Source organism: Panicum virgatum, chromosome 2N, assembly GCF_016808335.1.
Source record: "Panicum virgatum strain AP13 chromosome 2N, P.virgatum_v5, whole genome shotgun sequence".
NCBI classification, from domain to species: domain Eukaryota; kingdom Viridiplantae; phylum Streptophyta; class Magnoliopsida; order Poales; family Poaceae; genus Panicum; species Panicum virgatum.
Window position 1 is genome coordinate 64,675,738 of NC_053146.1, and position 27,367 is coordinate 64,703,104.

Consider the following 27,367-nt stretch of genomic DNA (forward strand, 5'->3'; position numbering starts at 1 on the left):
ATGCTAGACGTCCAAAATTAATAGGGATTTTTTCCTTAAAAAAAATTAATATGGATTTTGGATTGGAACGGTGCAAAATTCATGGATGCCTCAAAATCCATATTTGCGGAAATGAATGGTTGAATGAATAATTGAGAGAACGGGCTCAAAACATGCCTACAAAATAGGGCCCTCCCCAGCGTATTTACAGAATGGGCTCAGACTAAGACCAACATATATGAGAAATGGGCTCACCCCCCATATTTGCAAAAATGAAATGGGCTTATTTCCAACTAGAATCCTCTTATAAGCGGAAAAAACAGAGCCTATGTCCCCTCTTCTCCCTCTCCCCCCGCTCCAGTCGTCTCCCTCCCCCCCAACCGCCCGCCCTCCCGCTCCTCATTCCCCGATCGACTCCAACCCTCGTGGAGCCGTGAGCCCGTGAGCGCAGCCCATGGGGATCACAGAGGAGCAGCGTCGCCGCGCCGAGGCAAATCGCCTCGCGGCCCTTGAGAAGCGCAAGCGCTTTGCCGAAGCCGCGGCCGCGGCGGCGGCTGCCACCGCCTCTACCTCCTACACCACCGTCTTCCCCGCCTCCGGAACGCCCGCATTCCCAGCCTACGACACCGCCGCCGAGTGGAGGCTCGCCAAGTGCCCAAGAATCGCCCCGCCCGCGCCCCAGCATCGGTCTGCACTGCTGCCCCCGCGTCCTTCTCCACCGCCGCCGCCGCCAACTCCGCCTCAGCCGCCGGTGGGGTTCAAGGTGGTTCTTGAGGTGTGCAGCCCCGACGAGTTCTTGGTGGCGGTGGGGCCGGCGGAAGGCAAGGCCTACCCTGGGGAGGCCAACTGCCTCGGCGCCGTCCAGGACTGCCTCTCTGTGGCTTCGGTACGATTCGCAGCGGTTCTTGCCTGACATAGGCATTAGATGTATTATTCTGGTTTCTTCTTGATCAGGATGTACAATTGGTGAGCTACTCCCGAAATCTTTTTTTTCTTGGATACGATTATGCACTTGTTTGCGAAATTCTGGCGATTTTCGTGTTTCTAGCCACCAGTTTGGCAAATTCGTGGACCTCTACGAGAGTTTCTTGATAAATAGTTGCTCTCTGATCCCATTTGTCTTGATCGTTCTTGTAATTTTTAAATGAATGCAACGTTAAAGAAAGGAAAAGGAGGGGGCATGCTCAGATGCTATATTTCTGATATTTTTATCTTTCTTTTCGTGAAATAAAGATTTTGGTATAAATTGGAACTGATTTTCCCTTTAATGTTGACACTTTTAGGTTGTACAATACTCTGCAACACAGTCGCAAAGTCAAAGTGGTCACCTTCGACCTGTATATAAGCTCGTGGACTATGATGTGGTGTTGAAATGCCTGAGGAAATTGCCTGGAGCTGTTGTGGAAGATATACCTTGTAACACAAGGAGATTTATTCAGAATCCAATGTTGGCTAGCCAAAAATGGGCTTCTGATAAAGAAATAGACGAGCTTCTCAAGAAGCTGCCACAGCAAGTTAAAGATGCTCTTTTACCCTTCCAACTTGAAGGCGTGAGATTTGGGCTTCGAAGGCGGGGACGCTGCCTAATCGCAGATGAGATGGGGCTCGGCAAGACTCTCCAGGTGAGCATATGACAAGAATGCTTGCATACTGCAATTCTTGCTGTTTCATGTATGAAAACTTGGGGATATACTTGTGTATGCATAGAATATTGTTGTGTTTCACAGGCAACAAAATGTTACTGCCTGGCAAGTTAGTATGGAGAACACTGATATGAAAAGTTTGCAGAATTACTAATTGAACAATACTACATTAGTATTTATTTTTTATCTCGAATATTAAGACTTGCTTTAAAAGATATGAATACACATCAACACATGCCAATATAAATAAGCTTGGCTTTTGATTATAATGACTTGTGAGCGGGTGAGCGGGTGTGTGTGTGTGGGGGGGGGGGGGGGAGTAAATTCTCATGCATTTTAATGCAGGCAATTGCAATAGCATGCTGCTACAAGGATGAGGGTTCTATATTAATAGTGTGTCCAGCCGTATTGCGTTATACTTGGGCAGAGGAATTGGAGCGTTGGGATCCTTCATTTATGCCAAAAGATATTCATCTTGGTACGGAACATCTTTGCTTTTGTTGATGTGAAAACTGGTATTTGTCGCACTTGTTTGTAAATTGTACAATTCATTATTTGCTTATAATTATGAAGTCTTGTCTGATCACACATTCTGTATTGTTACCCTACAGGTTCTTCACTTTTATGTGATTCAAGCTGAGTATATGCTTTTTGTTTGCATTTTTCTTGTTACAAAATTTATTAGCACATACCTTGTCATCTAATAAAGCCTGGAATCCTGCACTATATTGTATCAATCTTACCTTTTGTGTTCTTGTAAAACAAAATGCTGAAATTTGGATTTCAGCGGATGGTTGAAATGTTATATCCCTGTGAAGCAGCAAGACGAGACTAATCATATGTCTGATACCTAGTGGCAGCTTGATCTATCTAGGCCAATTTTTTTTATTTAGTTTGAATTGTTTTTCCCCATGTTCACGTTTTACTTCTAAATCCAATTGGGCCTGAGTCGGCCCAAGAGGGATGAGAGAACTCCCACATTCATCTTAAACCATTCAGATTGGATCCAAATTCCAAAGGATGGTTTGTGCATGTGTTCAGTTGTTCACCAATGTACTATTGTGCGCCTAATGTTTCTTTGTATAAGAGCATGTTTTTGAATGCTTAAATTATATCTGCTTTTATTTTTTATTTTTCAGTATTTGGTCGTCAAGATAGTCTTGAACATCTAAGTGCTACTCCAAGGGCAGTGATTATTTCATACCAGATGCTAAGTCGCCTTAGGGAAAGTATGGCGAATAGAACGTGGGCACTGATGATAGTTGATGAATCACACAATATACGCTGCACAAAGACAGAAGAAAAATATGAGGTATTGATATTGTTTCAGTAAAAGCATACAACCCTTGGATGCCCCAGTCTATGCGCAAGGTTTATTTCATTATTATTTGACACATCCTATTATTATTCCTATCGTAGATCATAACTTTTTAGGCTTACTTTCCTTTTAGCAAAATGGGCTTTGAGCTGATTTAGTGTATTTCCACTTTTCTTCATCATTCAACTTGATTATCCACATGCTTATGTGCTTCTATCATATAAGGAACTAGTACAACATCTGATTCATTGAGCTTTTCATATTACTAGTTTGATATATGAACATTCCACTCCCTCTTGTACTGACTCGCTTGTCTTGTGATAGACAAAAGCTGTGCTGCATCTAGCTTCAAAAATTGATCGCATCGTATTGCTCTCGGGGACACCCTCTCTGTCAAGGTTGTAAAGATCCACCAAACTCCTCTTAGAGTTCCTTGTCCTATTGAAATTGTACTTTTTATATTTCAACCAGGATACATGAAAATAGTTGCAATATGAGATATGTTTTGTTTAGATCATTTGATCACTTCAATATTTCAGCAACTGCAAAATTATCTTGGTGCTTTTTTGGTCCCATTCTTTTGAATAATGTCAATGGCACTGCTGTGAGCAGTGACCTTGTGGACATACATGTCAATATGGCATAATTTAAATTGACCTTGCCTAATGTGTTACATGTTTAGTTCATGTACTGATTATGCTATGGAATGAGATGTGATATCTTCAGTTCACCATGTCAAAGCTTAATGCCTGTGTTTTGCATGCTGAGGATGTTATGAAGTCTTTCGTCAAGTGCATTTCTCTGCTTTGTAGCATGTTTTATCTCAATGATTCCTTAAATCAAAGCAGTCGGTTGTGATACACTGAGATCCAGAAAATTTGCTACTCCGTTTCGCTATATGTTGCTGTACTTGAATATATTTTTAAAAATAGTCAATTGTGACTTACTAATTATTTTCTCCTAGGTGATGATAGACCTTTTGATATCTACCATCAGATAAACATGTTACGGTAAGTAAAAGAAAATGGGATCTTACTGTATTGGTCATATGAAGCTCTTTCCATTTTCCTTGTCGCAATATTGTTGCTGATTACCCTATGCCACTGCATTCAGGCCCCATATGCTTGGCAAAAATAAATTTGATTATGCGAGGAAATATTGCTTAACGCAAGTTGCTCGAAGTTATCAGGGAAAATTGTTTAAGGTATGCAATTGCCAGTTTGTCAATACGGATCACTGTTACTAGTTCTACTCATGGCTCCTCTGGAGATTACAGAGGAGTTGTTTGCTATGTGGGCTAAAATCTGTGCTCTGCATGTGGAACTTAAATATAGCAAATCGTGAAATAGTGTGTGAAAAAAATGCTTTCTTCAGTTAGTGTCCCCCCTGTAAAGAAGCATCTGGAGCTCTACTAATGAATTAAGAATTGTAGGGTTTTACAACATGAAAATAGAGCAGGCGTTATAGATTATATCAACATTAAATTCCAATAGAGCAGGCGTTATAGATTATATACTATGAAAGAGAAATAGAGAATGCCAACATTGCAACTAGTATTTTTATGGAATATTTTTATTATCATTTAAATATGAAATTTGTTGTATATGCAGGACTACTCTAAGGGTACGCGCTTGACAGAGTTAAATGTTTTGCTCAGTCAGACAGTCATGGTTTGTTCTTGCTCTTTTAGCTACTTAGACTTGAATGCATAGCTTTGCTCCATTGTGTCAGTTTTATCCATACCGTTTGGTGTTATATGATGTTAACTCGTAGATTTACATAGGTAATTACTTGATGATGTCCCATGGATTTCTTTTAGGAGCAAATTCCTTCTATGCAATCAAAACTTGTACTTATCCCTTCACGCCTTTGGAAAATAGGTTCACTTGTATGCCATTAGTTGTAATTTAGGTCCCTTACATGCCATTACCACTACCTTACTTAGTTGTTAGATAGCTGTCTAAGTTGTTGTAGAAATGACAAGTTTACCCCTGTAAATGTGATGTTCTGGACACTTTCCTTCTCTGCCATCGCGCTCAATGAAGCTTTATTATCTCCCTGCCACTGCACTCGAGGAGTATTAGCCTGCTAGGTATCCTCAGGCCATCAGCAGTCTTTTGATATGGCCTGCCCACTTGTCTCCCTTTGCTCTTGCTTGTCTTGCTTCCCCTGGAACTTGGAGGCGCGTGGCTTGGGGACGGGCGGGCAAATGGAGGCAACTGACAGATGGGTGGGCACGACTAGGTGACAGCACAGAGGATGGAGGGCTGGGCGCGGCCTTGGGGAATCCATCGAATGGAGCGAGTGGGCGTGGCCTGATGAGTCCGCTAAGAAGGATGGGGACGGCTGTGGCAACGGGCAATGGGGCAGGGACAGGATGTAGGCTAGTGGATTGATTTGTGGATCCAATGAGAAGGAAAGATTGCAGGATTTGTGAATGGGGATTGATCTGGGGAGGCAGACCGGTTCTGAACGAAGGAGCCAGAAACAGCATAGTGCCTGGGTAAAATGGGCAATATATAAAAACCTGACAATATGCAGAGGTACAGTTGGGAGTTCTAAGACAAATATAACAGTAGTGGTATGTACGGTATCCACATTTAAAATTAATGCCAGAGAAGGGATCAGGCATTATTTATTTTCGGTTCTATTCTTTAGTTTATTATTTATGAGTGTACCCTCTGCATTTAGATTTTTTATGGGTTTAAACGCAATTGCAGAGAGGTATGTACTGTTCGGTAAATATTCTGACAAAAGGTTCTACTACTATTCTATAGTCTGATTTATAAAGAGATGAAGCTATCATTTTCTAATAGTGTACTTGCTGGTACTAAAGACTGTTGGATTGTTTGTCACAAGCCACGCAACAGCATGATTTTTTTGTGTTGAAATTTGATTCTTTATTGACATCAGCTCCCCTAACAGCTAAACTTAACTGCTTTAGTGCTTCACTGTTGTAGATTAGGCGACTGAAAGAGCACTTGTTGAATGAACTGCCCCCCAAGCGGCGACAGATTATTAGGTTGAAGCTAAAGGCACCAGATATCAGGACAGCCACATCTTTATTGATCAAAGATATGAACTCTATCAGCTGTAATGGAACTCTTGCAGTTGACTTGCCCAGCAAAAGCAATGATGAAAGCAAAATCAGTGATGATGAAAATATAAAAGATGAAGAAGGTAATTTCATGGTGCTAAGTGCTAACAGGAGTTTTCAGTTACAAATGTCAATGCCTCGATCATGATAATATGATCACCTTGTAATTTTCTCTCTTCAGCATTCACGACTAGTGTGATTGTTCTGGTAGCTCTGCATAAACTAGGTTATCTTTATTTTTGTGGTCAGATAATGGTTGCAAGAAATCACCAAGGCATCTCACCCCACAAGAGATTGGTATTGCAAAATTATCTGGGTTCAGCGAATGGTTCTCAAATCATTTCATCATGAATGGATTGGGTGCTAACCACCACCTGGATCCCCAGTCTAGTTGCCAGAAAACAATAATATTTGCACATCATTTAAAGGTTCTAGATGGCATACAGGTAAATCATTTCATGTTTCTCTTATATGCTTTATCTGTCATCAATTCATCATGTTATTAGGAAATTCGACTTCACTCAAGGATAGATTTTCACACTCAATAATAGATGATAGCATTGTGGACTGTAAACAAAGGCTTCAATCAAAATTGTTATGTTTGTTTACTTTTCAGAGTTTTTCAGCTTCAGTACTTCTCAACAACAATTGTGAATAATTGCATACTATTCAGATTAAAAAATCATATTGAACAGTATCATCCAGGATGTGGCAATTTCATACTTTAGACTGTTTGCATAGGTGTTTGTCTCTGAGAATGGGATCAAGTTTGTTCGCATTGATGGAAGAACACTTCAAAGGGAAAGGAAAGAAGCTGTTGATTCTTTCCGTCTGGATCCGGAGGTTTGCCCCTCCCTCCTTTTTTTTTGTTACAATTTTCACTTTTCCTAGTCCATGTATCTAATAACTCCCAATTTGGTTTAATATTTATCCATTATTGGCTTGTTTTCTTTTCAAAAAAGGTAGAGATTGTAATAATTGGAATTACTGCTGGCGGTGTTGGCTTAGATTTCTCATCTGCTCAGAATGTTGTTTTCGTGGAGCTCCCAAAATCAGCTTCGGAATTGCTTCAGGTCCTTAGCCATTTTCTTCCCGCTCTTTGCTGTTGCAATTTCTTTTTGACCATTACAGAATGCAGTCAAAAGCCAAAGGTGAGTCTCGTAGGTGGACGTATCGAACTGAAATAAGATGGCAAGTAAGAATATTTAGTTATGTTCACAGTTATCCTAGTAGGGTTAGAATTGAAATGTCAACCTGATCATGATTTTTATGTGTGCACACATGTGGATTAAGATGCTGAGAAAAAATTTCACTCTGCTGCTATTAGGCCGAGGATAGAGCTCATAGACGTGGCCAAACAAATGCGGTCAACATATATATATTCTGCGCAAAGGTTAGTTCTTTGTTTCCCTCGCAATTTATCCTGTAACGTTTCATGGCAACTGCGAAAACGATATTGTTGGTCTTGCAGAACACATCGGATGAATCACACTGGCTCCAGTTAAATCAGAGTCTGTTCCGTGTCTCATCTTTGATGAATGGGAAAAAAGATGCTATAAGAGAGATCGAGGTAAGTTAAATATTAAGTAGCTGTTTTGGATGAAGTTCTGAAGTTTTATCATTTGTAAATTGTCTATGTTATGCTATTGTTTTGGGAGATTGGGAGGGGCTATTGTGAGCATGTAGTCTGCAGCCGGTGTTTTTAGTTAATCTGGGATATATAACAGGCAACATTCAGTACCTTAAAAGTGCACTAATTTGAATATTGGTAGCAGGAGCTGCTGCTACTGTTTTTTTATTAGGGGTTAGGGAAAGGCACATCTGCTTACCCGTCAAATAACATTGCAACAATGAAATTTAGATGCCAGTGCACCTCTATGAAATTTTTGAACTTGTTGAGGATAGTTTGAATTTTGATGTCCTGCTTAATGTACCTTTCCCAGCTGACAACTGGCTATCTAGACACTGTTCATATCAGTTGTTTGAGAAGGAACCAGAAGGTTGAAAGGACCATTCTCTTTTATTTAGTCTTCGTTCTTTCTTTGGAAGGTTGATCAAGTGTGCCATCTTGAGGAAATCAGGAATACTGAGGAGAAAATAGAATGCAAACTTCATCCTTTGGAGAATCATACAGGTAAAAATATTGGAAAAAGTGTATTTTCATCCCTCAAGTATTACAAAAGTGTAACATTCATCCCTCATGTTTCATTTGGTGCAAATCAACCCTTTAACTAACTAAACCGGTTCATTTATCATCCCCACCTTAGTTTAATAATGCACCCAGTTAGGCCACTAAACCATTATTAAACTAAGGTGGGGATGATAAATGCACCGATTTAGTTGGTTGAGGGGTTGATTTGCACCAAATGAAGCATTTGGGATGAATATCACACTTTTGCAATACTTGAGGGATGAAAATTACACTTCTTCCAAAAATATTTGTAAAGCTACTAACCAAGCATGATCTGAAAAAAGAAATATCTGAACCCATGTCAATAATTCTTATTTTCTAAAATGGTGAGTTATTTGAGGTTCATCAAAGTTAACCCATAGACCAAATACCTTTCAGAAAGTGATGATATGTCTATTGAATGTTTTCCTGGCATCGAAGATTTGGAACTTGACTCAGATTTCACTATTAGGACAATTCCTCTTGAATTTGAGGTAAAAAGGAGACACTCCATTCAACATTTGAGAACTGCTTACTACTCGTTGCGTATTATTTCTGATTGATTGACAAATGATTCTGCATGTGCTTGTTTCCTTATTAGGATGAAAGCCTTGGGACATCCTTGAAAAATAATACAACTCCAACAGTACTTGAAGATAGATCTTGCATTGATGTTTCTCTTTCGCCAGCTGCAGCCTTTTGCACTGCAATATCAAGTTGTAAATCAATGAAGGTAATAAACTTGCCTTGATTTTTTAAAAAATTATATGATATTAAATATTTATGTGACGATCTAAATCACTTCAAAAATGTTAGGCTCGTAGGAGGCTTTCTGGAAATTCTGGGACCTTAAGTCAGAATGCACCTATTTCAGATTTTCCAATTCAAGTGGAGTCTCTGCGTTTTGAGGTTGAATCTCTATGACCTACTAATTTCTGTGCTGTTATTATGACTTGTGCTATGCATTATGATTAATATCTATTGGCCGCACATGTTATTAAAATATTCTAGTCGAACTGGCAGGGGTAGTGCAGATCTGAATTGGTATTTGGAAAAGAAAAAAAATATTGTCGGTAGCTCGTTGGGGTTCAGCTAGCCTACCCCAACTTGCTTGAGACTAAAAGGATTTGTAGTTGTTGTATTTGGGAGAAAAAACAATGTTTGATTTGTTTTTCTTCTTGGATATTGATGTAGGAATGGGAATGAAGGGAGAACAAAAATGGAGATAAAAGTTATTTAAGGAGGAGGATGTGGGGAACCCCTCGTTGGTAACTATGCATGTGCGTGGATGCCATGTCAATGAAACGTGGACATGTAGATGTCCATTCAGCCAAATCACAATGGTTTAGGTTGAGAAGGGTGACTTTTGACCTTTCTTGATAGTGTAAAGCATGCTGTTTCATAGTTGGGGAATATGAGATCTAGACCCAGGGAAGAGTTGAGCGGTGTAAATTGACAGTTTCTTCTATATATCCTCTAACGTGTCATCATCTTTTGCAGGTTAGCCGGCATACAGGCCGAATCCACTTGTACAGTTGTGTTCCAGGGCATGATTCAAGACCCAAACCACTTTATGAAAATTTTCTACCAGAAGAATTGAATTCACCTTTATGTTCCAGTGACGTTAAATCAAGAACTCTGATCTTGAAAAATGTTCCTGCTTTTTGCAATGTGTTCAAGGCATTCATCAAAGAGTGGTTGGCACTAAGACCAATTGATCAGAGCAGACTGCTTCGAAAGCCATTACAACTTCCCTTAAGCCTTGAGTTGTGTTTTCTGAAAGAAAGCATCAACCATAGCACAGAAGTATGTGCCTTTTGCTTCATTTGATTCTTTGCTTTACAGGATCAATCCAGCATTTCTTATGAACACGATATGTTCAAAGCAGCTATGCTTCTTTTTTGTAAAGAAATTCAACATATCTTTATGCTATATATCTTTGCACAATGATACAAGTCTATGGGGATAAACTCAAGGATATTACAACATTACGATTTTTTTTAAAAAAAACATTTTCAAGTGATTACAATCACAAAAAATCTGCTTCTGGCAATCAAAACTAGCACTATCTTTTCGATACACCATCTGTCTATCTTTATTCTGCAGCATGGCATATTTGAGCATGGATCATAATTGTTGTACCTACCTATGTTAGTTGATGGTGTTATTAAGATCAAGCTACCTATGTCAGAATTCATACAGGAAGAATTCTGATAGCATGCTACAGCTGCCCATACCTTAATTAGCATTTAGTGCCGTTTAAGTATTGCATGATTTTACACATTCTAGTTTAATTTTACCTTTTTACCTCCTCCTGAAATGTTGGTAGTTTTGGTGTACACACTGAAAGCTCATTATGTCCAAAGCACGAACACAGAGAGGCGTTGTTCTAAATACAGATCTACTTTTACCTATACAAGGAGCAGCATCCCATGCATGCCACGTTATAATTGCCCTGTTAGGCCAAATACTAACAGTTGGTTGGTCAACTGTGAACTAATACCATGTGCCTATTTTTAGAGCCTGGTGAAAGAGAGTATGGCCGGATAACAGATTGATTGATTATGGGTACAAGGGAGGTACACATATATAGGCAAGGAACCCTAGGGCTTATAGAAACAGAGCCAATCAAGGCGATCCTTGCCTATCCTATCAATCCTAGGGCCGGCGCAGCAGCCAACAAGGCTGGTGCAGCCAAGCGCCTATGGCCCAGAGGGCCAGCCAAAGCACAGCCCATTACGGGCAGCTACACAATCTTTTAACACGCCCCCGCAGTCGGATCGGCAGCACCGCGGACGTTCAGACTGGACCTGAACTCACAGAAGATCGATGAAGGAAGTCCTTTGGTGAAGATGTCGCCGTATTGTGATGTGGTCGGCACATGAAGAACACGGACATCACCAAGAGCTACCTTTTCCTGAACGAAGTGCAGGTCGATCTCTATGTGCTTGGTGCGCTGATGTTGCACAGGGTTGGAAGACATGTAGACGGCGCTGATGTTGTCGCAGTAGACGAGGACAGACCGTCGAAGCGGCACATGGAGCTCATGGAGAAGTTGGCGCAGCCAGGAGACCTCAGCGACGGCATTTGCCACAGCCCGGTACTCAGCTTTAGCGCTAGACCTGGAGACAGTGTTCTGGCACTTGGATGACCAGGAGATGAGATTGTCACCAAGAAACACAGCATAGCCCGAGGTGGACTTGCGCGTGTCGGGACAACCGGCCCAGTCAACGTCGGAGTAGGCTGTCAACTCAGTTGTAGATGTGGGTCGCAGGAGCAGTCCCATGTGTAGAGTACCACAGATGTACCGGAGGATGCGCTTCAAAGCGACTAGATGAGGCTCCTAGGATCATGCATGTATAGGCAAACTTGCTGGACAGTGTAAGCAATATCTGGTCTGGTGAAAGTCGAGTATGGCCGGATAACAGATTGATTGATTATGGGTACAAGGGAGGTACACATATATAGGCAAGGAACCCTAGGGCTTATAGAAACAGAGCCAATCAAGGGGATCCTTGCCTATCCTATCAATCCTAGGGCCGGCGCAGCAGCCAACAAGGCTGGTGCGGCCAGGCGCTTATGGCCCAAAGGGCCAGCCCAAGCACAGCCCATTACGGGCAGCTACACAATCTTCTAACACCTGGCAATGAAATGCACAAGTACTTATTTTGGTTTTCCTCAGCTTGATGAATGCCTTTCTTTCTCCTATTCTTTTCTGCTTTCTTAGGGATTACTTAAAGGGGGAAGTAAGAGGCGTGCCACACCATTGAATGATGTCAGTAATCCTTTGCCAGAAAATGCAGAATGGAGACAGGTGGTGTTGCGTAATGGCACCACTAAAGAGAGACAGTACAATCAAGGCTGGACTATTGATGGTGAACCTCTGTGCAAACTTTGTCAAAGACTCTGCAAGTAACGACTCGTTAACTTGTCTTCATATGGAATTCTTGTTTTTTATTATACACAAATTATATTTGCTTATAATAATTTTGTTTTACTTGTTCAGTGGAAAGCTTGCAAAGTCACCAGAATATTTTGAAGATCTATTCTGTGGTCTGGCTTGTTTCCAGGAATACAGGTTAAGAACAAGTGGCAGGGCCCTGCGGCAGGTCAGTCTTATTGATTATCCTTGTATATGAACAAAATCTGAAGGTGTGATTGAATAGTCAAGGCTAATGTTCAGTTATATGAAATCAAGGAAAGTTGCAAGTTATATCATATACTTCTTGTTAAATAATCTGTAGGCGCTGTTTCAATTAGAGCGTGGTAAGTGTGCCCAGTGCAAGCTTGATTGTTGCAAGCTTGTCAAACACATTAAGCCCTTGCCCATGGAAAAGCGAGAAGAATACATCCAAAAGGCTGCTCCAAACATTGCAAATAGAAAGAAACTGTAAGTTCTGCACATTGATACCATGCTTCTACAATGTTTCATTAACCCTTTTGCATGTATACATGGGGTTAGTAGTGTACTATAGTTTGAACACACCAAATATTATCAGATGTTGATAATTATCAGTGTTAATATATGTTAGTTTGATTCTGATGCCCTGTTTTAATACACAGGCTGGATAAGCTTGTCCGTGAGCCAACTGATGGAAATGCTTGGCATGCAGATCACATAATACCTGTTTATAAAGGAGGAGGTATGGTTTATATGTGCACAAGTTTTTGCGCGGTTGATGCTTGCACAGCATGATAATATTTTCTGATTTTTTCAGGGGAATGTAAACTTGAGAACATGAGAACACTATGTGTGGCTTGTCATTATGAGGTCACCAGAGCTCAGCACAAGGAACTAAAGGAAATAAGAAAGAAGGCTAAAGAGCACCTGAAAATTGCCCTGAATCAACAAAAGGATAAAGTTAGTATTCTATCTGGGTTTCAGTCATCTCTAAACCCTTTTTTTTCAAATTCAAAGGAGCACATATCCTTTGTGCTACTCTTCTCTTAAAAGTGAAACAGCTATGTTCAACTTACCATCTTTTGATGCCCCCCATGTGTTTGTATTTCTCCTACATTAGCTTCTGCAGTCACCATCGCTCCATTTCCTATAGCATGAGAGAAGGGTAATTTTTTCGTAGATAACACTTTTAATGCTCAGAGTAGCACGATTGAGAAAATTGTTTACTAGTTCAAAAATGAACAATAGCTATTTTACTGATACTCTGAAGTGCTGACCGGATTTCTTGTCTTTGTTTATTCACTTTTTCACTGTAGGCAAGTGAGGCAACAGAAGAAATAGATGATAGCTTTTTGCTGGTTACCGTCCCTGGCAGTGCCTACTCCATAGGAGATGGGGTCACTGGCAATGCTCACAAAATAGTTGCAGAATAGGGGTGGGTCTTTTTCTTGTTCCTAGGTCATTCTTTGCAAAGGGTGCAGGTCAGTTACCGCGCCCCCTTTTTGTGAATGTGTGTCCAATGTAACATGACATGTGTTGTACCTTTGTATGTATTTCACTCGACTACAATCTGTTTCCTTCTTCAGTAAGGACTTTGTTGTCAAGTGAAGAATATTGCTCAAATTATGTAGCAGTTTCAACAGGGTAATGGATTCGATATTTACTTATCATCTTTTTGCCCGTATGCAATCAATCAACCTGACTTCAGATGCTGTTATAAGTAAAGTATCTTTAGCTTTTCTAGATACATAGATTTTGCTATATATCCCAAAAACTATGCACCTAGAAAAGTTAAAATAACTAATTGTTTGGGATGGAGAGAGTACATCAGTTTCTTGGAGGAGAAAAAAAAATATGAGTATTTGACATTGTTAAATTTGTTGTGCATGGAGCTGAAAGTCGCACGATTTTGTCAACATGACAATTTACAAAATTATGTCTAGAATAATTAATTAATCTCAACAATCCATCTCCATAGTTTCAACAGTTGATTGACAAGCTCCAAACTTGAGAATATATAGGCCGTGTTTAGTTAAAAAATCAAAATTCCAAATTTTTTTTCCGGCACCTGCATGGAGACTTAAATCTAGACGAAATAAAAAACGCATTACGACTGCTGCCTGTAAATCGCGAGACGAATCTAATGAACCTAATTAGGCCGTAATCAGAAGCTAAATTGCTACAGTAATGCTACAGTAAACAACCTCTAATGACGGATTAATTAGACTCATTAGATTCGTCTCGCGATTTACAGACGAGTTTTGTAATTTATTTTGTGATTAGTTTATGTTTAGTACTTCAAATGTTGAAAGATGCTTTTTCAAAAATTTTACGGAGCGCAACTAAACGGGGCCATAGTCTCAAAAGAAGTAAACAAAGATAAGCGACTCGACAGAAGTACATTATGGTCCTTTCTTCAACATGGAGTCAGATTCTCTGTTAACAGTTTTTTCCCTGTACTGTACATAAGAGTGCATTTCTCCGTACATAGCTAATAGCTATTTTAGGACATTTGCCTTTTTTTAGAGTCTAATTGATCCGTGTTTAGATTTTATAAATTTGTACTAGGGACAATCACATTGAAATTTGTGCAAACCCAAATATCTCCACTGCCTAAGATGATTATCCAAATCCTACTACCTGCTGTTGACGCTCATTAAATACCAAAAACTTGCGCCAAATTGGCCACAAATAAGGAGGAACTTGCATATTCCTTACACACGTGATGATGATAAAACTACCATATTTCACCTATCCTTGCAGAAAACTTTTTTTTTTTTGAAGATTTGGCTGAATCACGCAGACATCACATGGATTATTGAAGTGCCGACAACTGAGGCTAAACCACCTCACTTTAGATTTCATAACTTACATCAAAATATCAGGTCGGGAAACTTTTTTATAAGTATACAGTCAGACAGATCGCAGATGTGTCTGAACTCAGGAGCTGTGTTAGGAGCTGCACATTTTGTGGAACACCTTGTAGACATGGGGAACAATGTTTTCTTGCTGCAGCTGCAGCGACCACCTAATTAAGACCGTTATCAACACAAGAATCCGGAGAGACCAAGAAATTACCGGGGAGGTGTTGTTAAGAGAGAGGTCCAATTTCTGAACCCATCAATCTTTTGGTGTCGTAAAATTGAAAACTTAATCTTAGGTAGCAAACCAACCAAAAAATAGTGCAAACCCTCACCACTGAGAACAGAGGAAGCAAAAAATAAAAGTTCAAATGACTCTTGACCAACATAAGAACTGCTCCCTCCATCCCAAATTATTAATTGTTTTATCTTTTCTATGTGCATAGTAAAATAAATGTATCTAGAAAAATCAAAATGACTAATAGTTTGGGATGAATGAGTACTATGGATGTGTGTATCAAAACATATCTTCATGATTGTTCTTAAATGTACTACATTCATCCCACAAACAGTGATGCTTTTGCATTTGCTTTCAAAAAATGTCCAATAAAGCTAATCTTAGTGCATTGTACAAGAATGCGGTAATTACTCCCAACCAATTGCTCAGGCGGCATGACATTTGGAAATAGCAACTACTCCCTCCATCCCAATCATTTTGGCTACATAGTTTTTACTATGCATCTAGATATATATTATATCTATATTATATCTAAATGCATAGCAAAATCTGTGTATAAAAAAAATCAAAACAACTAACAATTTAAGACACAGGGAGTACAACTAATAAGTAGGGGTACCTAATGTCATTTCCCCTCTAAACTAAGAGCATGTACATAATTAAAAAAAAACTAAGAGCATGTACGACTAGTAAAAAAATAGAGCGATCCCAACCAGTACGGATGAATGTTTTACTCCATCAGCAGTGGAGCTTAACTCCCATTGGACGATAAAAAAGAAATATTGACCTTACCTCTCATGCAGGCCGAGAAAATCTCCGAACCCTGCCCCACCCTTATACTCTTACACAAGAGAGCCGTAACTTATACCATAACCCGTGTGAGAGCGGGATGGAATGAGCCAGGACCTATTTCCATGTGCTTTGGTGTATAGGCAGGCGAGAGGATTTTTTTAACCTCAACCTGAAATTCGCTCCCACTGGGAGTCAAACCCATAACTTGAAGAGTGCTACTGAGGCCACCTAACCAATCCGGCTAGGCACCCTTTCACAACTCCCATTGGAAGCTTACTATGGGAAATCGAACAGCTAAGGTAACAAAATGCAATTATCAAAAAAAAAATGCATATGCATTTACAGGCAGCAATGGCGAACCCAAAGAATTATCTACAACAATTGGTCAATCGCACACTCAAATGTACATGATGCCATTGCGCGATCTAACTTCCTACCCATCGTCACCATCTGAAGCTTCATCAGGATGCCATTCTATTAGCGCGTGGTTCTGTAACTCCTCATCAATGTGGTTGGATTTGGCAGATCTGGCATCCGATGACCCTTCGATCGAGCAATTAGACAACTCTATCAACATTGCACAGAACCCGCAAGAGCAAGACTTGCAAACTGTCCCCAGGTTCACCGCGGAGTTAAACCTCTACAGTGAATACAAGTGCTTATCAGTAGCAGGACGAATGACCAATCTCAAGTATGGAGAATACTGTAAAGAGTATTCATCTCAGATGCCAAGTATCACATTCACCTACATGCCCATACCTCTAAAGCATCCTTCAACTTCTTAATCTCCATAGCTTGTTTGTGAGCTAGTTCACGTGATTCCTGCAATCGCCTAAGTGCCCCACTCAATTTTGTCTTCTCTTTGGAAACCTGTTTGAAACATTGTGAAAAGAACAGAAATGTAAGAGAAACTGGATGAGGAAGTCGTAATAAGACCTAGTGATGTCCTCAAATTAAAGTATGAAATAACAGGATAAAAATTTCATAACATTTGCAGCCATATTTTCAGGTGCAATTAAACAGTGAAATTTTTCTAATTACTACCTGAGTCTCCAGCCCCTGAATATGTTGAATAGCTGCCTGTTCAATGCAAGATCGACGCTTGTATTCTTCGTCAAGCATGCCTGTTATCTGGTATCTTAGTTCAGCCATTTCTTGGGTGAGATCTTCAGCATCCTCTTTTGCCTTTAACTTTTGTTCTCGAAGCTCTTCCTAACAAACAGAAAAATACTTGATTTACAAAAGGAAAGGGAAAACATATTCAAGTAAGAACCAGAAAAATAGATAGCTAGTTCAGTTTATCCAGGTTTGAATGCAAGTCATGCACTACAGCAAAATGTGTTAAGAATAATTTATTTCTGGAACAAAAAGGGAAAACAGTATTCAAGTAAGAACCAGAAAAATAGATAGCTAGTTCAGTTTATCCAGGTTTGAATGAATGTCATGCACTGCAGCAAAATGTGTCGAATAATTTATTTCTGGAACATGCTTGGGAGCAAGGATGGCATTACAGCACTTGCAAAAATTAAGAGCTAATATCAAACTCTTAAGTACATGCGGTAAACAAATTATTACCTTGAGCTGCTCAATTAGAAGTTCAGATTCTACATTTTGTTTTGCCATCCTTTCAAGAATTAAATTATCACTTCCATATTCTGCATGACCACCGTTCTCCAATGTTTTGTCAAGTTGCTCCCCAGATGTAGAAGGTTTGGGACCTTTTACAGGTGAAAACTCCTTCAATTGCTTATTCTCCAGTACAAGTTGATCGATAGTTTTTTGTGCTTCGCGCAGCTGGAGCTCATGTTCTCCCAATAGTTTGTCGATGCGAGCTTTGTGCTCAGCGGCATGTTGGGCAAAGCTCTCAGCATCAAGTAGTCTCTGCTCAAGATTAGTTAAATCAAGTTTCAAGCTCTCAATTTCGCTTTGTGAATCTAAAACCGTACTTTCAAGCTTCTTTATCTGTGAGGATGCCTTTTGCAACTCCTCTTCTTTACATCTAACTTCTTCCATCAGAATCCAGCACTGAGAATCAGATCGCATCAGCTCATTGTCCATAACTCTCACTCTTTCCGGGAACTTTTCAAGTTCAGTCAGCTTCAGTTCAAGGCTGTGAATATGTTCACCCATGATGTTTGCTTCAACATTCCGTATATTTAACTGATCCTGCAAATAGTCTGCATTTGCAGTCCAGTCAGCAAAGACTGCTAGAGGTAACTTGATGCACGGTAGCCAGGTCAATGAGAAACATAAGAATTATTAGTGCATACCGATTTCCTGATAGCAGTTCATCAGTTCTATTTCCAATTTCTCAATATGTTGCCTGTCCTTCTGACAGGCCCTAGAAGCTGCATCATTTCTGTCAAGCTGTACCTTCTGCATTAAAAATATTATGAACTCAACAAGAGAGTTTAACAAAATAATGACACAATTTTACTTTTTCTTGCATTATTCATTTGTGAAACACCCTAGGAAAAAAACAGGAACAATACGATCATGGGTACCTCTTTATTCCTATGTCTCATATGAAGAACTTTTGCACCATTAGCAGGATAGTGACCGTTGGATCTACCAGACATCTGTCGCAGCAAAAATCGCAAGCCATTGAGAATAATACACACAAATGCCATGGCTAAGCTAAAAGTGCATCTAGTACATAAGTTACAACGCATGGTGAACAAATTTGTCCCTAGAACATATAATGGACATGCTACACTACCCTACAACCTTTTGTCAGATAGGAAGATGCCGATATAAAAATGTGGTCAGGGGCGTTTTTTTTTTTTTGAAAAGTAGGCAGGAGCGCTGCTCGTTCATTTAAGAGAGGAAGCAAGAATTGACCAGAGCAGATCAAAACAAGCATCACAGCTTGCAGGTGTGGATCAGCATATCGTTAGACTTCTTTTGTAAGAAAACAGAGAAAAAGGAAGCTAGAGCAGGTGCTAATCCTGTCACGAGATCGAGCAAATTAACCTTTCATGGTATCGCAGCCACAGCAATTGGTAAGCACCCAGTTGAAAATGGGCGGGCGGAAGCTCTCATGTTTAAATGTTTAATGTACTAACTACTAAGCTCACTATCTCATTCAGAAAGCAAGGAACTTTGGGTACAGCAGATGCAAGAAAGACATATCCCAAACTTGAGAACACCAAATTGTTCCAAATCTAAACTTGTAAAGGTCTACCTGACAAGGATCCTCCTTTTCAGTTGCTAACTGGTTCCCTAACCAAGCGATATTATCTCACCAGATCCTGGCAATATGGAGAGCAAAATCCACAAGGAAAGATAGGGGAAGGCAGCGGGTTTCGGCAGCTGACCTGCTACGATGCTGGTGGCAGGCAGCGCACGAGCGCCGCCTGCGGTGGCTCCGGCCGTGTCCGTCCCCGTCGATCGCCGGAGTGAGGCGGCCCCGAGGACGAGCTCTGGCGGCGGCGCGGCTCCGAGGACACGCACTGGCGGCGGCGCGGGTCACCCGGTGGCATCCAGCAGCAGGACAACTCCAAGGACGACGCCTCCCCGGCAGTGATTTTGCAGCGCTTAAAAGCGATTTGAAACCCTAATCGTAGTTAGCACGGGAGGGCCGAGAGAGACAGAGAGAGCGACAGAGCCACAGAGGACATGGACCTTTGCTAGTTTGCTGATAGAAATGCAGGACGGAGGAGGGTGGGCATAGAAAAGTGACAGTTGTGAGGGCAAAAGCGGATGGGAATCAGATTTCGAGTTCCTCGTGTCTACAAACTGTACCACCGGCCTTATCCTCCGCGACCTCCTTCTTCTTCCCCATATCCTAGCCCTCCATTGCCGCCGCCTGGAGCTTCACTGCCGGCCGCGATTCGCCTTCTCCGGTGAGCCGCGGCTCGATTCCTCGCTTGGGGAGCATCTCCTCCCTCTCTCTGGCCGTGCAGGCCCGCCGGTCAGCGCCTCCGCCCGCCGCCCCCGTTCGTCGTCGCGCCGCCCCGCCGTTGCTCCCCTCCACTCGTGCCGCCGCCGGTGACTCGCCGCCGCCTGGGACACGCCGTGCGCGCGCCCCCTTTCCCTCTCCAGCCCTGCCTCGCCGCGCTGCCTTGCGCCGTCGCTGAAACCAGAATCGCCGGTTTTAGAAACTGGAACTTCCGGTTTTGGCCTGACAAGTGCTTAAAACCGAAACATCCGGTTTTGCAACCGGAACCTCCGGTTTTGTCAGGATTGCATATCCAAAATGTTATCTCATGTATATCTTTTCGCACATAACATCTCATGCATTTTATTTTATACATAAGCATAACATCGCACTAATGCATGCATCTCATTCATGCATTATAGTGACCGAACCGTCGGAGGTCGAATCTATGGAGCCCACCGAGACCGTTGAGCCCGAGCCCGGAGTCCAGTTCGTGGTCGGACCCGAAGTTAACCAAGGCAAGCAGCTAAGCATGAATCCTTACTCTTATTTAACCTGATTTAGTTTAGTTATCTCATCGAGTAATATTGGGTAAGGATCACCGGGGTGTCCGACCCTAGAGGTGGAGGGGGTGAATAGGGTCGCTAATTCGCTTTCTAACCTAGGGCTCAATCTACTTGCATAAGATAAACCTAACACGTCCTACACATGCTAGTTATGACTAAGTTTTATCTATGCTACTCTCTACTTACCCCAAAAGACTTGCAACCTATAGCCAATCCTAATCAAACTAACTAGGAAAGTAAAGGCACGCAAGATAGAGTAAGTGCGGAAACGTAATGCTGTAAGTAAAGAGGTAAGTGCAAGAGGGATGCAAACTCCCGAGTAGACACGGTCATGTAATGTGGTTCGGCTCAAACGCCTACGTCCACGGAACACCGAGGCTCTTCCGATCACCGTCTTGCACTAGGCCACCAAGGCGCACCGGCAAGCAATGGCAAGTGCCCACAAGACACCGAGTCTCGTGCACCGCCACCGTCTCTCTCGGTCACCCGGCCGAAATCCACTACGGAGCTTCTCCACCAAGGAGGGGGGTCTCCTCTTCCCCCGTACAAAGTGTCGGCACCGCTCCACACCAAGTGTGACAGAACCGCCCAAATTAAATCGGCTTAAGTGTGCTAACTATCATTTTAAGTATTAATCAAGCCACCACGCATTTAAAACGGTGTGATTCGGCAACCTGCTGGGTTAAGGATCGAAAACACCGGAAGTCTCACCCGAAGGCGAGCACAGATGATTACAAGCAGACTAAAGTTCTCAAAATTAAGTTTATAAAGCAAAGTATTACAATTAAGTTTAAATAAAAGTTATCAGAGTTAAAAGTGCAGCGGAAATTTAGAAATAAAGTTCAGTTTGAAAACCACGAGATCTACGAAGTCGGGAGGATGTCACATCGAGCCCACCGACGTGAATCCTGGTCAGCTTCCACCAACAATAAATACATGAAAATAGGGTAACAACAAACCCTGAGTATACTAATACTCAGCAAGACTTACCCGACACGGGTAGACTTAGCCCACTATCTAGACATGCAAAGCTTTTTGGCTCTGGAGTTTGCTTTGCTGAAAAGCTACTAATACTGGATCCTTACTTTCAATATTTTAGCTCAATTTAAATTTATCAAGTACCAACTAGATTTGCCTGAACATCTAAAACAAGCATGGTTGATAACATTAATCTTTACAGAGTACCACAAACATATCTCATCATACTTCTCTTCTCATTTTCACTTTTTTACTATGATGTGACACAGTGACCAAGGTTCTCTTAACCGAGAGAGACGGAGAATCGATCCGATTTAACCTTGCAAGGTGGACCTAACTCACACGACACGTGTAGCCACGCCGGACCACATATGTCAACCGTTGGCATCATTACCCCGACGTATGAATCACGCCTGCCAAAACCCGGGTGAAGGGTCCCTCACAGCGAACTCCCAGAGAACTAGGAGGCGATATACACTCCAACACCCGCCATCATTCTACTCCCAGAGTAGCAGGTCGCGATTCAAAGTATCGTTGCAAATCAGGTATTTAGTTTACCGGTTTCGACTACCTCCTACTTCCGGCATGTGGTTAGTACTGTTCAAACTCGGTCAGCAATGCCAATAACGTTACGGTCCTCAATCGACACAGGCGGAGGCTTACTTTCCATCCATTTCATATCCAGAACCAATTCATCTCCGCCCGGTCTTCATTTCTCTTTCCTCATTAATTCATTCTCAAACCACATTGCCACAAGTAACAAGATCTTAAATCTCGCGAGTGACATGAATCACTCGACTTCTACCGAGATCCTACTTAGCAGAGCATTTCTAACGTCATCTGCATACTAGTATTGACCCTCAGGTACCTAGGGAGAACATGCATACTAGAGTTCCATACAACCCCAAGAACGTAAATGCACGAAATACTTAAATAAACATTGAATACTTAAAATTAGGGTTATGCTCCGGGGCTTGCCTGGGTTTGACACAAAGTCAGTTAGTTAGCTTGTAGTCTTGCACCGGCTTGACATCATCCCAGTTCAAGCATGCACTCCAGTCGGTCCTTCCGTCTTCTGGATTGGTCCACCCGTGCACCATCTTCTAGCTCGGCTTCAACATTGCCCTCCGGTTCCACGTGTCGCATATTTAGCGTACCTAGATGATATGCAACGATGCAAATGCAATGTAATTAAAGGAAAGACATGACTGGGCAATCATTTATCGAGTAAACACAACAAACAAACTCAAAAGGCAAAAGAGTTGGTGCTGCAACACGAGAGTTCATTCAAGTATTTTTAGCCTGAAGTGTTTCCTTTCAAGCAAAGCTATTAAACTTACTTAGGATGACTAATCGCACATCTAGAGCACAAGGAAAACATAAACTACGGACTTAAAATTAACTAACCACAAGAATCGGGGATAAAAACCGAAGCTAGGAACTAATTAAAGATCAAAACTTAACACGCCACAAGGATCTAGTAGCACAACTTTTCTATCATGAAAAACTACTGATAAGGAATGCATAAATAAATTACCAACACTTATTGATATAGAAGAGTATTTACCTTAACCCTAGAAAAGAAAATCAAACAACAATAGATCGACAAACATGCACATAGGCCATGCACTTGAAATTTTTTCAGTGGACTACACATACAAAGAGTAATCTACTGAATAAATTTCATAATTTTTAGATCCACAGAACAACCAGTATTAAACAAACTAGCTTAATCACAAACCACATTTTTAGCAGGGGAAAAAGTGACATGTCCCAAGTATCAGTATTTTTCTTCTGAAGATCTTGGTTTTAGAAACCTAATAAAATTTAGTTTGCATTTTCTCTGAATTGTTATGCATTTATGAAATTTTAGCCGAAATAAACAATAAAGAAAACATTATAGGGGGGCTGACAGCCGGGCCCCACATGTCAGTGGGCGCCGGCCCAGCTCCCAGTTCCCCCTCTCCTGCTCTGCCCGCGCCGTGGCCATGGCCGGGGCCAGGGCGGACCGGCGGAGCAGGGCACGCTCACAGGGCGGCGCAGGGGCGCACGCAGGCAGCCCGCGGCGGCGCCATGGCAGGGGCGACAGCGGCACACGGTGTCCTCGCCAGCGCGGTGAAGGACGGCGGGGAGAGGGGCGGGCTCGCACCCAGGGAAGCCCGGCAGTCCCGGGGCGCGTGGCGGGGCATGCTGGCACGCGCAAGTGGGGCCCCGCGGTGTGCGCCGGCGGTGGCGCGCGGCGGCCACGACGGCGGCGAGGTGACGTTCCGACGCCGGCGGCCGCGGAATCAAGGGGAAAAAAGGCCGGGGAGTAGGAGGAGCTTGCGGGGATGCTCACCACGGGCTCGAATCGGTCGGAGGACGGCCGAAGAGGGAAGTTCAACGGCGAGGCGAAGCTTCGGGGGCGGATGACGATGGCGGATGGCGGCGGCGGCCCGATTCCGGCCGGTTAACGGCCTAATCGAGGTCGGGGCGGTGCGGCGTGGGTGCGGGGCGAGGTGAGGAAGGTTGGGGCGCGAGGAGTCGAGATGAGGCAGCGAGGAGTGGCCGGCGCGGCGCCGGTAGCGGGCTCTGCTCGGCTTGCTCGGCGTGAGCTCGAGGGAGAAGACGAAGGGGAGGGAAGAACAGAGATGGCACCGGGGCTGGATAAGCACAGGCTCACTTGGCGGTCGATCGTCGCAACGGCCGACGTGTGGAGAGCTCGCCGGCGGCCACAGCACCAGTATGGGCGGCGTACGAGCACAATGATGCACAGGAGAAGCACAGTAACACGTTTGAACGATTTTGACTCGATTTTGACCAGTTGAAACTCCAAATTTCATATAGGAACTTGAAAAATTCCAAGAATGAAAGTTGTTCAAAATTTGATTTTCTCCAACTTTTGTTTTAGGCAAAACTTCATTTGAAAATCAAATCATGGTTTAAAATTTGAAATGTTAAAACCAAAGCATTAATGTTCTATTCAAAGCAAAATTAAAAGTTTTCTTCAAATTTTGTGCTGAAACTTAAAAAAACCATAAACTCGAAAGTTTTTCACCACTCCAAACTCTACAAGTTTGTTTTTTAGGCAAAAGTTTATTTAAGCAAGAATTTAAAAGTTATTTTTAAAACATGTTTCATTGCATTTGAAAAATAGTCATCATTTCATGTGTTAACAAGCTAGCAAAAATGTAATTAAAAAAATATTTTTTGCATGCACGGTTAGTGTTAATGACGATACCAAACACATGATTAACCTTAACTATAGGTGATTAACACCTGGGGTGTTACAACCCTACCCCCTTAAAAGAATCTCGCCCCGAGATTCAGAATGGAAGACTCTTAAGGGAAGAGGAGCAGACCAACCATCAAAGCCAGCATGACAAAGTCACACTAGAGAAGATTGATGTTGACGATATGATCCTTTGCAGATAAAGAGTGAGAACTTAGAGAAAGTTTAAGAAGCAAGGTATAAGAAGCACGATATCTCCCACGATTTTATTCGATTGGTAACTTGTCCGACTTCAAGTGTTGTATGCCCTCTCGTTCCAACAGCAATGGCATAGGTAGCTTGATCATCCCGGCATCTTCAACAAGATCGCTTGTCTACCACCTCTTAATGACGACGGCTCATTCAAGAAGACATCCGAACTCGATTCTTGCACGGCACTTCAAGTAGATTGTACAAGCACGCCATGCACGATTTTCAGGTCCAGAAAGAAAAGGTAAAAGGATAATCAATGACGATGAAGCAAAGTGGTCAAGTTCTCGCAGAGTCGAGATAAAAACATCCTTCAGTGTTGAATGTTTGCATATATCGATGAGAGTTATTTTAACATTTATTGATAGCAGAGGAAGATAGTACTGATGATTGGCTTATGAGGAGTTTTTGGAACATCCTTGCTCAGGATTTTGCTAGTCACAAATCATGATTTTTATGCCAATGAAATGTCACTATGCTTAGGGATAGTGACAGAATGTTCAAACTCATGATGCATATGCTTAATAACCACGATAATGATGCACTCTTAAGATGTATGATTGCAATACTGGTGCAATACAATGATGGAATGTTCCATGCGAATGAAATGATGCACATGACATGGTGCATTTGTCATGATGCCGACTCAATGATGCATACACCATGATGCAAAGATGATGATGCTCTTGTTTTATGCATGTATGAGGTGCTTAAAATATGATGCATACACACATGAGTTTATGATGCACATGCAAAATGCACCCCATAACCGTTATTTCGGAACTAATCCTCATTACCCTTACACTCTTGAGTGAGGTCCGAATAGTTAGGACAATAGTAAGATTGCATAAAAGGGGATTGTAGTGAGTTATGTCACATATACCTTAGCACCAGTGCGCTCCTAGTGGCTCAATCATGTGGCTGCAGCACACATGAGGCTCTAGATTCCGTCGCGGCATCAGAGTCATGTGATTAATCACATCCACAAGAGAAATCAAGAGTAGCAACCCAACAGGCCAGAAGAGGCAAGATAGGTTAGAGGAAACCCAAGACAACCCACGATGTTACACTCGAACGCATTCCCGTTAGTAAATCTATGGATTCTCAATGATGATGCAACAACATGCACTAACCAATGACGTGATGCATGATTGTTGCAATGACTATATTCAAAAAGTTATTTTGTCATGAACCTTTTTAATTTATCCAAAACTATTGAGCAAGAATGGAATGTACAAGGTTCCGGTGTTAGAATCAAAATAGCCAACAATATAGATTACGACATCAATGATAGGCCGGTCATTGAACAATGGATTGAAGGACTTTGTTGGCAAATTCAAGGCTTAGCCACGAAAAGTAACAGTGGTTTTGTTGGAATAGGTCCAAGACATGGATCAAGAGGTTGACTTGAATGACAAGCTAAGATTTACTGGAAAGGTTCTCACATGATCCAAAGCCACTGAGGAAGATCTCCTCAACCAAGGTCAGACTAGCAGATTGCATGGGTCTCACTACTAACAACACAAAATCTAGGTGGAGAATTAGGTACAAGCAACACATTTCGGTAAACCGACGCAACAAGCATGACACTCACACAAACTCAAGATATGTTATGATGCATGCACGTTCTATCGTTCCTCACGAAACAATTGCCAATAACTAGGCATACGGGGACAACCGGTGGCACAATATGTACTCTCCCTATATATACTAGTCATTCTTACGTTCAAAGCTTACGTAACGTGGTTAGCGTACCTGTAGACAAACACAAGATATAAAGAGATATACAATTCCATTTCTGGACCCTTCGTGCCAGCACACACGAACGGTCCCCATGTGTCCTACGCCACACGTGTAACGCTTATGCAGTTTCCCACATATTCACACATACATTACCATCCACTATAGAGATGGCACCCAAACGTTCGACGCTGAATGGGAAGCGCTTCATACGTTACCAGGGCAACGTATTCATTTCCCGTACAAATCGCCTTACGGGACACCCAAGGGTACACGTGTCCTAAGGTACACAGTTATGTCTAACCACATAACAGGTCTTCACCTCGTAACATTGCCTTACGAGATGGCCGTGATTACAATCACACGGTGGGAAATCCGCACTCCATATCAGGCGGCAGATACCGACAGGCTCGTTTGAATTAAACCTTATCACCTTCTCGTATGCTCACCATACGGGACCCGCGCACGTATGAAACACGTGGGCTATTCTAAAGGACTACCAAGAATGCTTACCTTGCTTACCTGAGCGTAGGTGTGTCGTTACAGATATTAAATATTGGTGGTGCCAAAAAGTAAGTTTAACAGAAAGTAAAGTACTGGAAGTGCTGGAATAAAATAGATATATAGATGCCACCATAGTTAATAAAACCTAGATAGGGCATACGAGCTATCTATCTTATTCCTTAGCGCAACTAGCGTCAAGTTTTTGAAACCAACAAATTGGCAAGACAATTGTCAGTTTTA

At 42.0% G+C, this 27,367-nt stretch overlaps 2 protein-coding genes across 7 annotated transcripts; one reads left to right on the forward strand and one right to left on the reverse strand.

Moving 5' to 3' along the window:
- The first annotated feature begins 322 nt into the window (after nt 1–322).
- Nucleotides 323–13,778, forward strand: LOC120658505 (DNA annealing helicase and endonuclease ZRANB3-like). Of its 4 annotated transcripts, none has more exons than XR_005668709.1 (25): nt 323–865; nt 1,263–1,601; nt 1,968–2,100; nt 2,762–2,934; nt 3,265–3,338; nt 3,915–3,950; nt 4,054–4,144; nt 4,551–4,610; nt 5,901–6,120; nt 6,287–6,483; nt 6,779–6,880; nt 7,000–7,110; nt 7,365–7,430; nt 7,509–7,607; nt 8,087–8,171; nt 8,607–8,701; nt 8,809–8,940; nt 9,024–9,116; nt 9,708–10,013; nt 12,002–12,119; nt 12,214–12,316; nt 12,452–12,597; nt 12,771–12,850; nt 12,926–13,068; nt 13,425–13,778. XR_005668709.1 is itself a non-coding variant. In XM_039936754.1 (25 exons), the coding sequence occupies exons 1-25, from the start codon at nt 434–436 to the stop codon at nt 13,539–13,541; spliced, it is 3,615 nt and encodes a 1,204-aa protein (XP_039792688.1). In that variant the 5' UTR covers nt 327–433; the 3' UTR covers nt 13,542–13,778. The 4 variants fall into 4 exon arrangements, 3 of the variants coding, with proteins under 3 accessions (XP_039792688.1, XP_039792687.1, XP_039792689.1); XM_039936754.1 differs by having other exon boundaries at nt 327–865; nt 11,935–12,119; nt 12,771–12,847; XM_039936753.1 differs by having other exon boundaries at nt 328–865; nt 11,935–12,119.
- Nucleotides 13,779–16,280: 2,502 nt separating this feature from the next.
- LOC120658560 (golgin subfamily A member 4-like) lies at nt 16,281–19,698 on the reverse strand. 3 transcript variants are annotated; one of them, XM_039936822.1, is made up of 7 exons: nt 19,317–19,698; nt 18,504–18,578; nt 18,270–18,375; nt 17,575–18,176; nt 17,044–17,211; nt 16,759–16,869; nt 16,281–16,639 (listed from the first exon to the last, which is right to left on the reverse strand). In XM_039936822.1, the coding sequence occupies exons 2-7, from the start codon at nt 18,576–18,578 to the stop codon at nt 16,433–16,435; spliced, it is 1,269 nt and encodes a 422-aa protein (XP_039792756.1). In that variant the 5' UTR covers nt 19,317–19,698; the 3' UTR covers nt 16,281–16,432. The 3 variants fall into 3 exon arrangements, with proteins under 3 accessions (XP_039792756.1, XP_039792755.1, XP_039792757.1); XM_039936821.1 differs by having other exon boundaries at nt 19,184–19,662; XM_039936823.1 differs by having other exon boundaries at nt 16,492–16,639; nt 16,749–16,869; nt 19,184–19,665.
- Nucleotides 19,699–27,367: the final 7,669 nt, after the last annotated feature.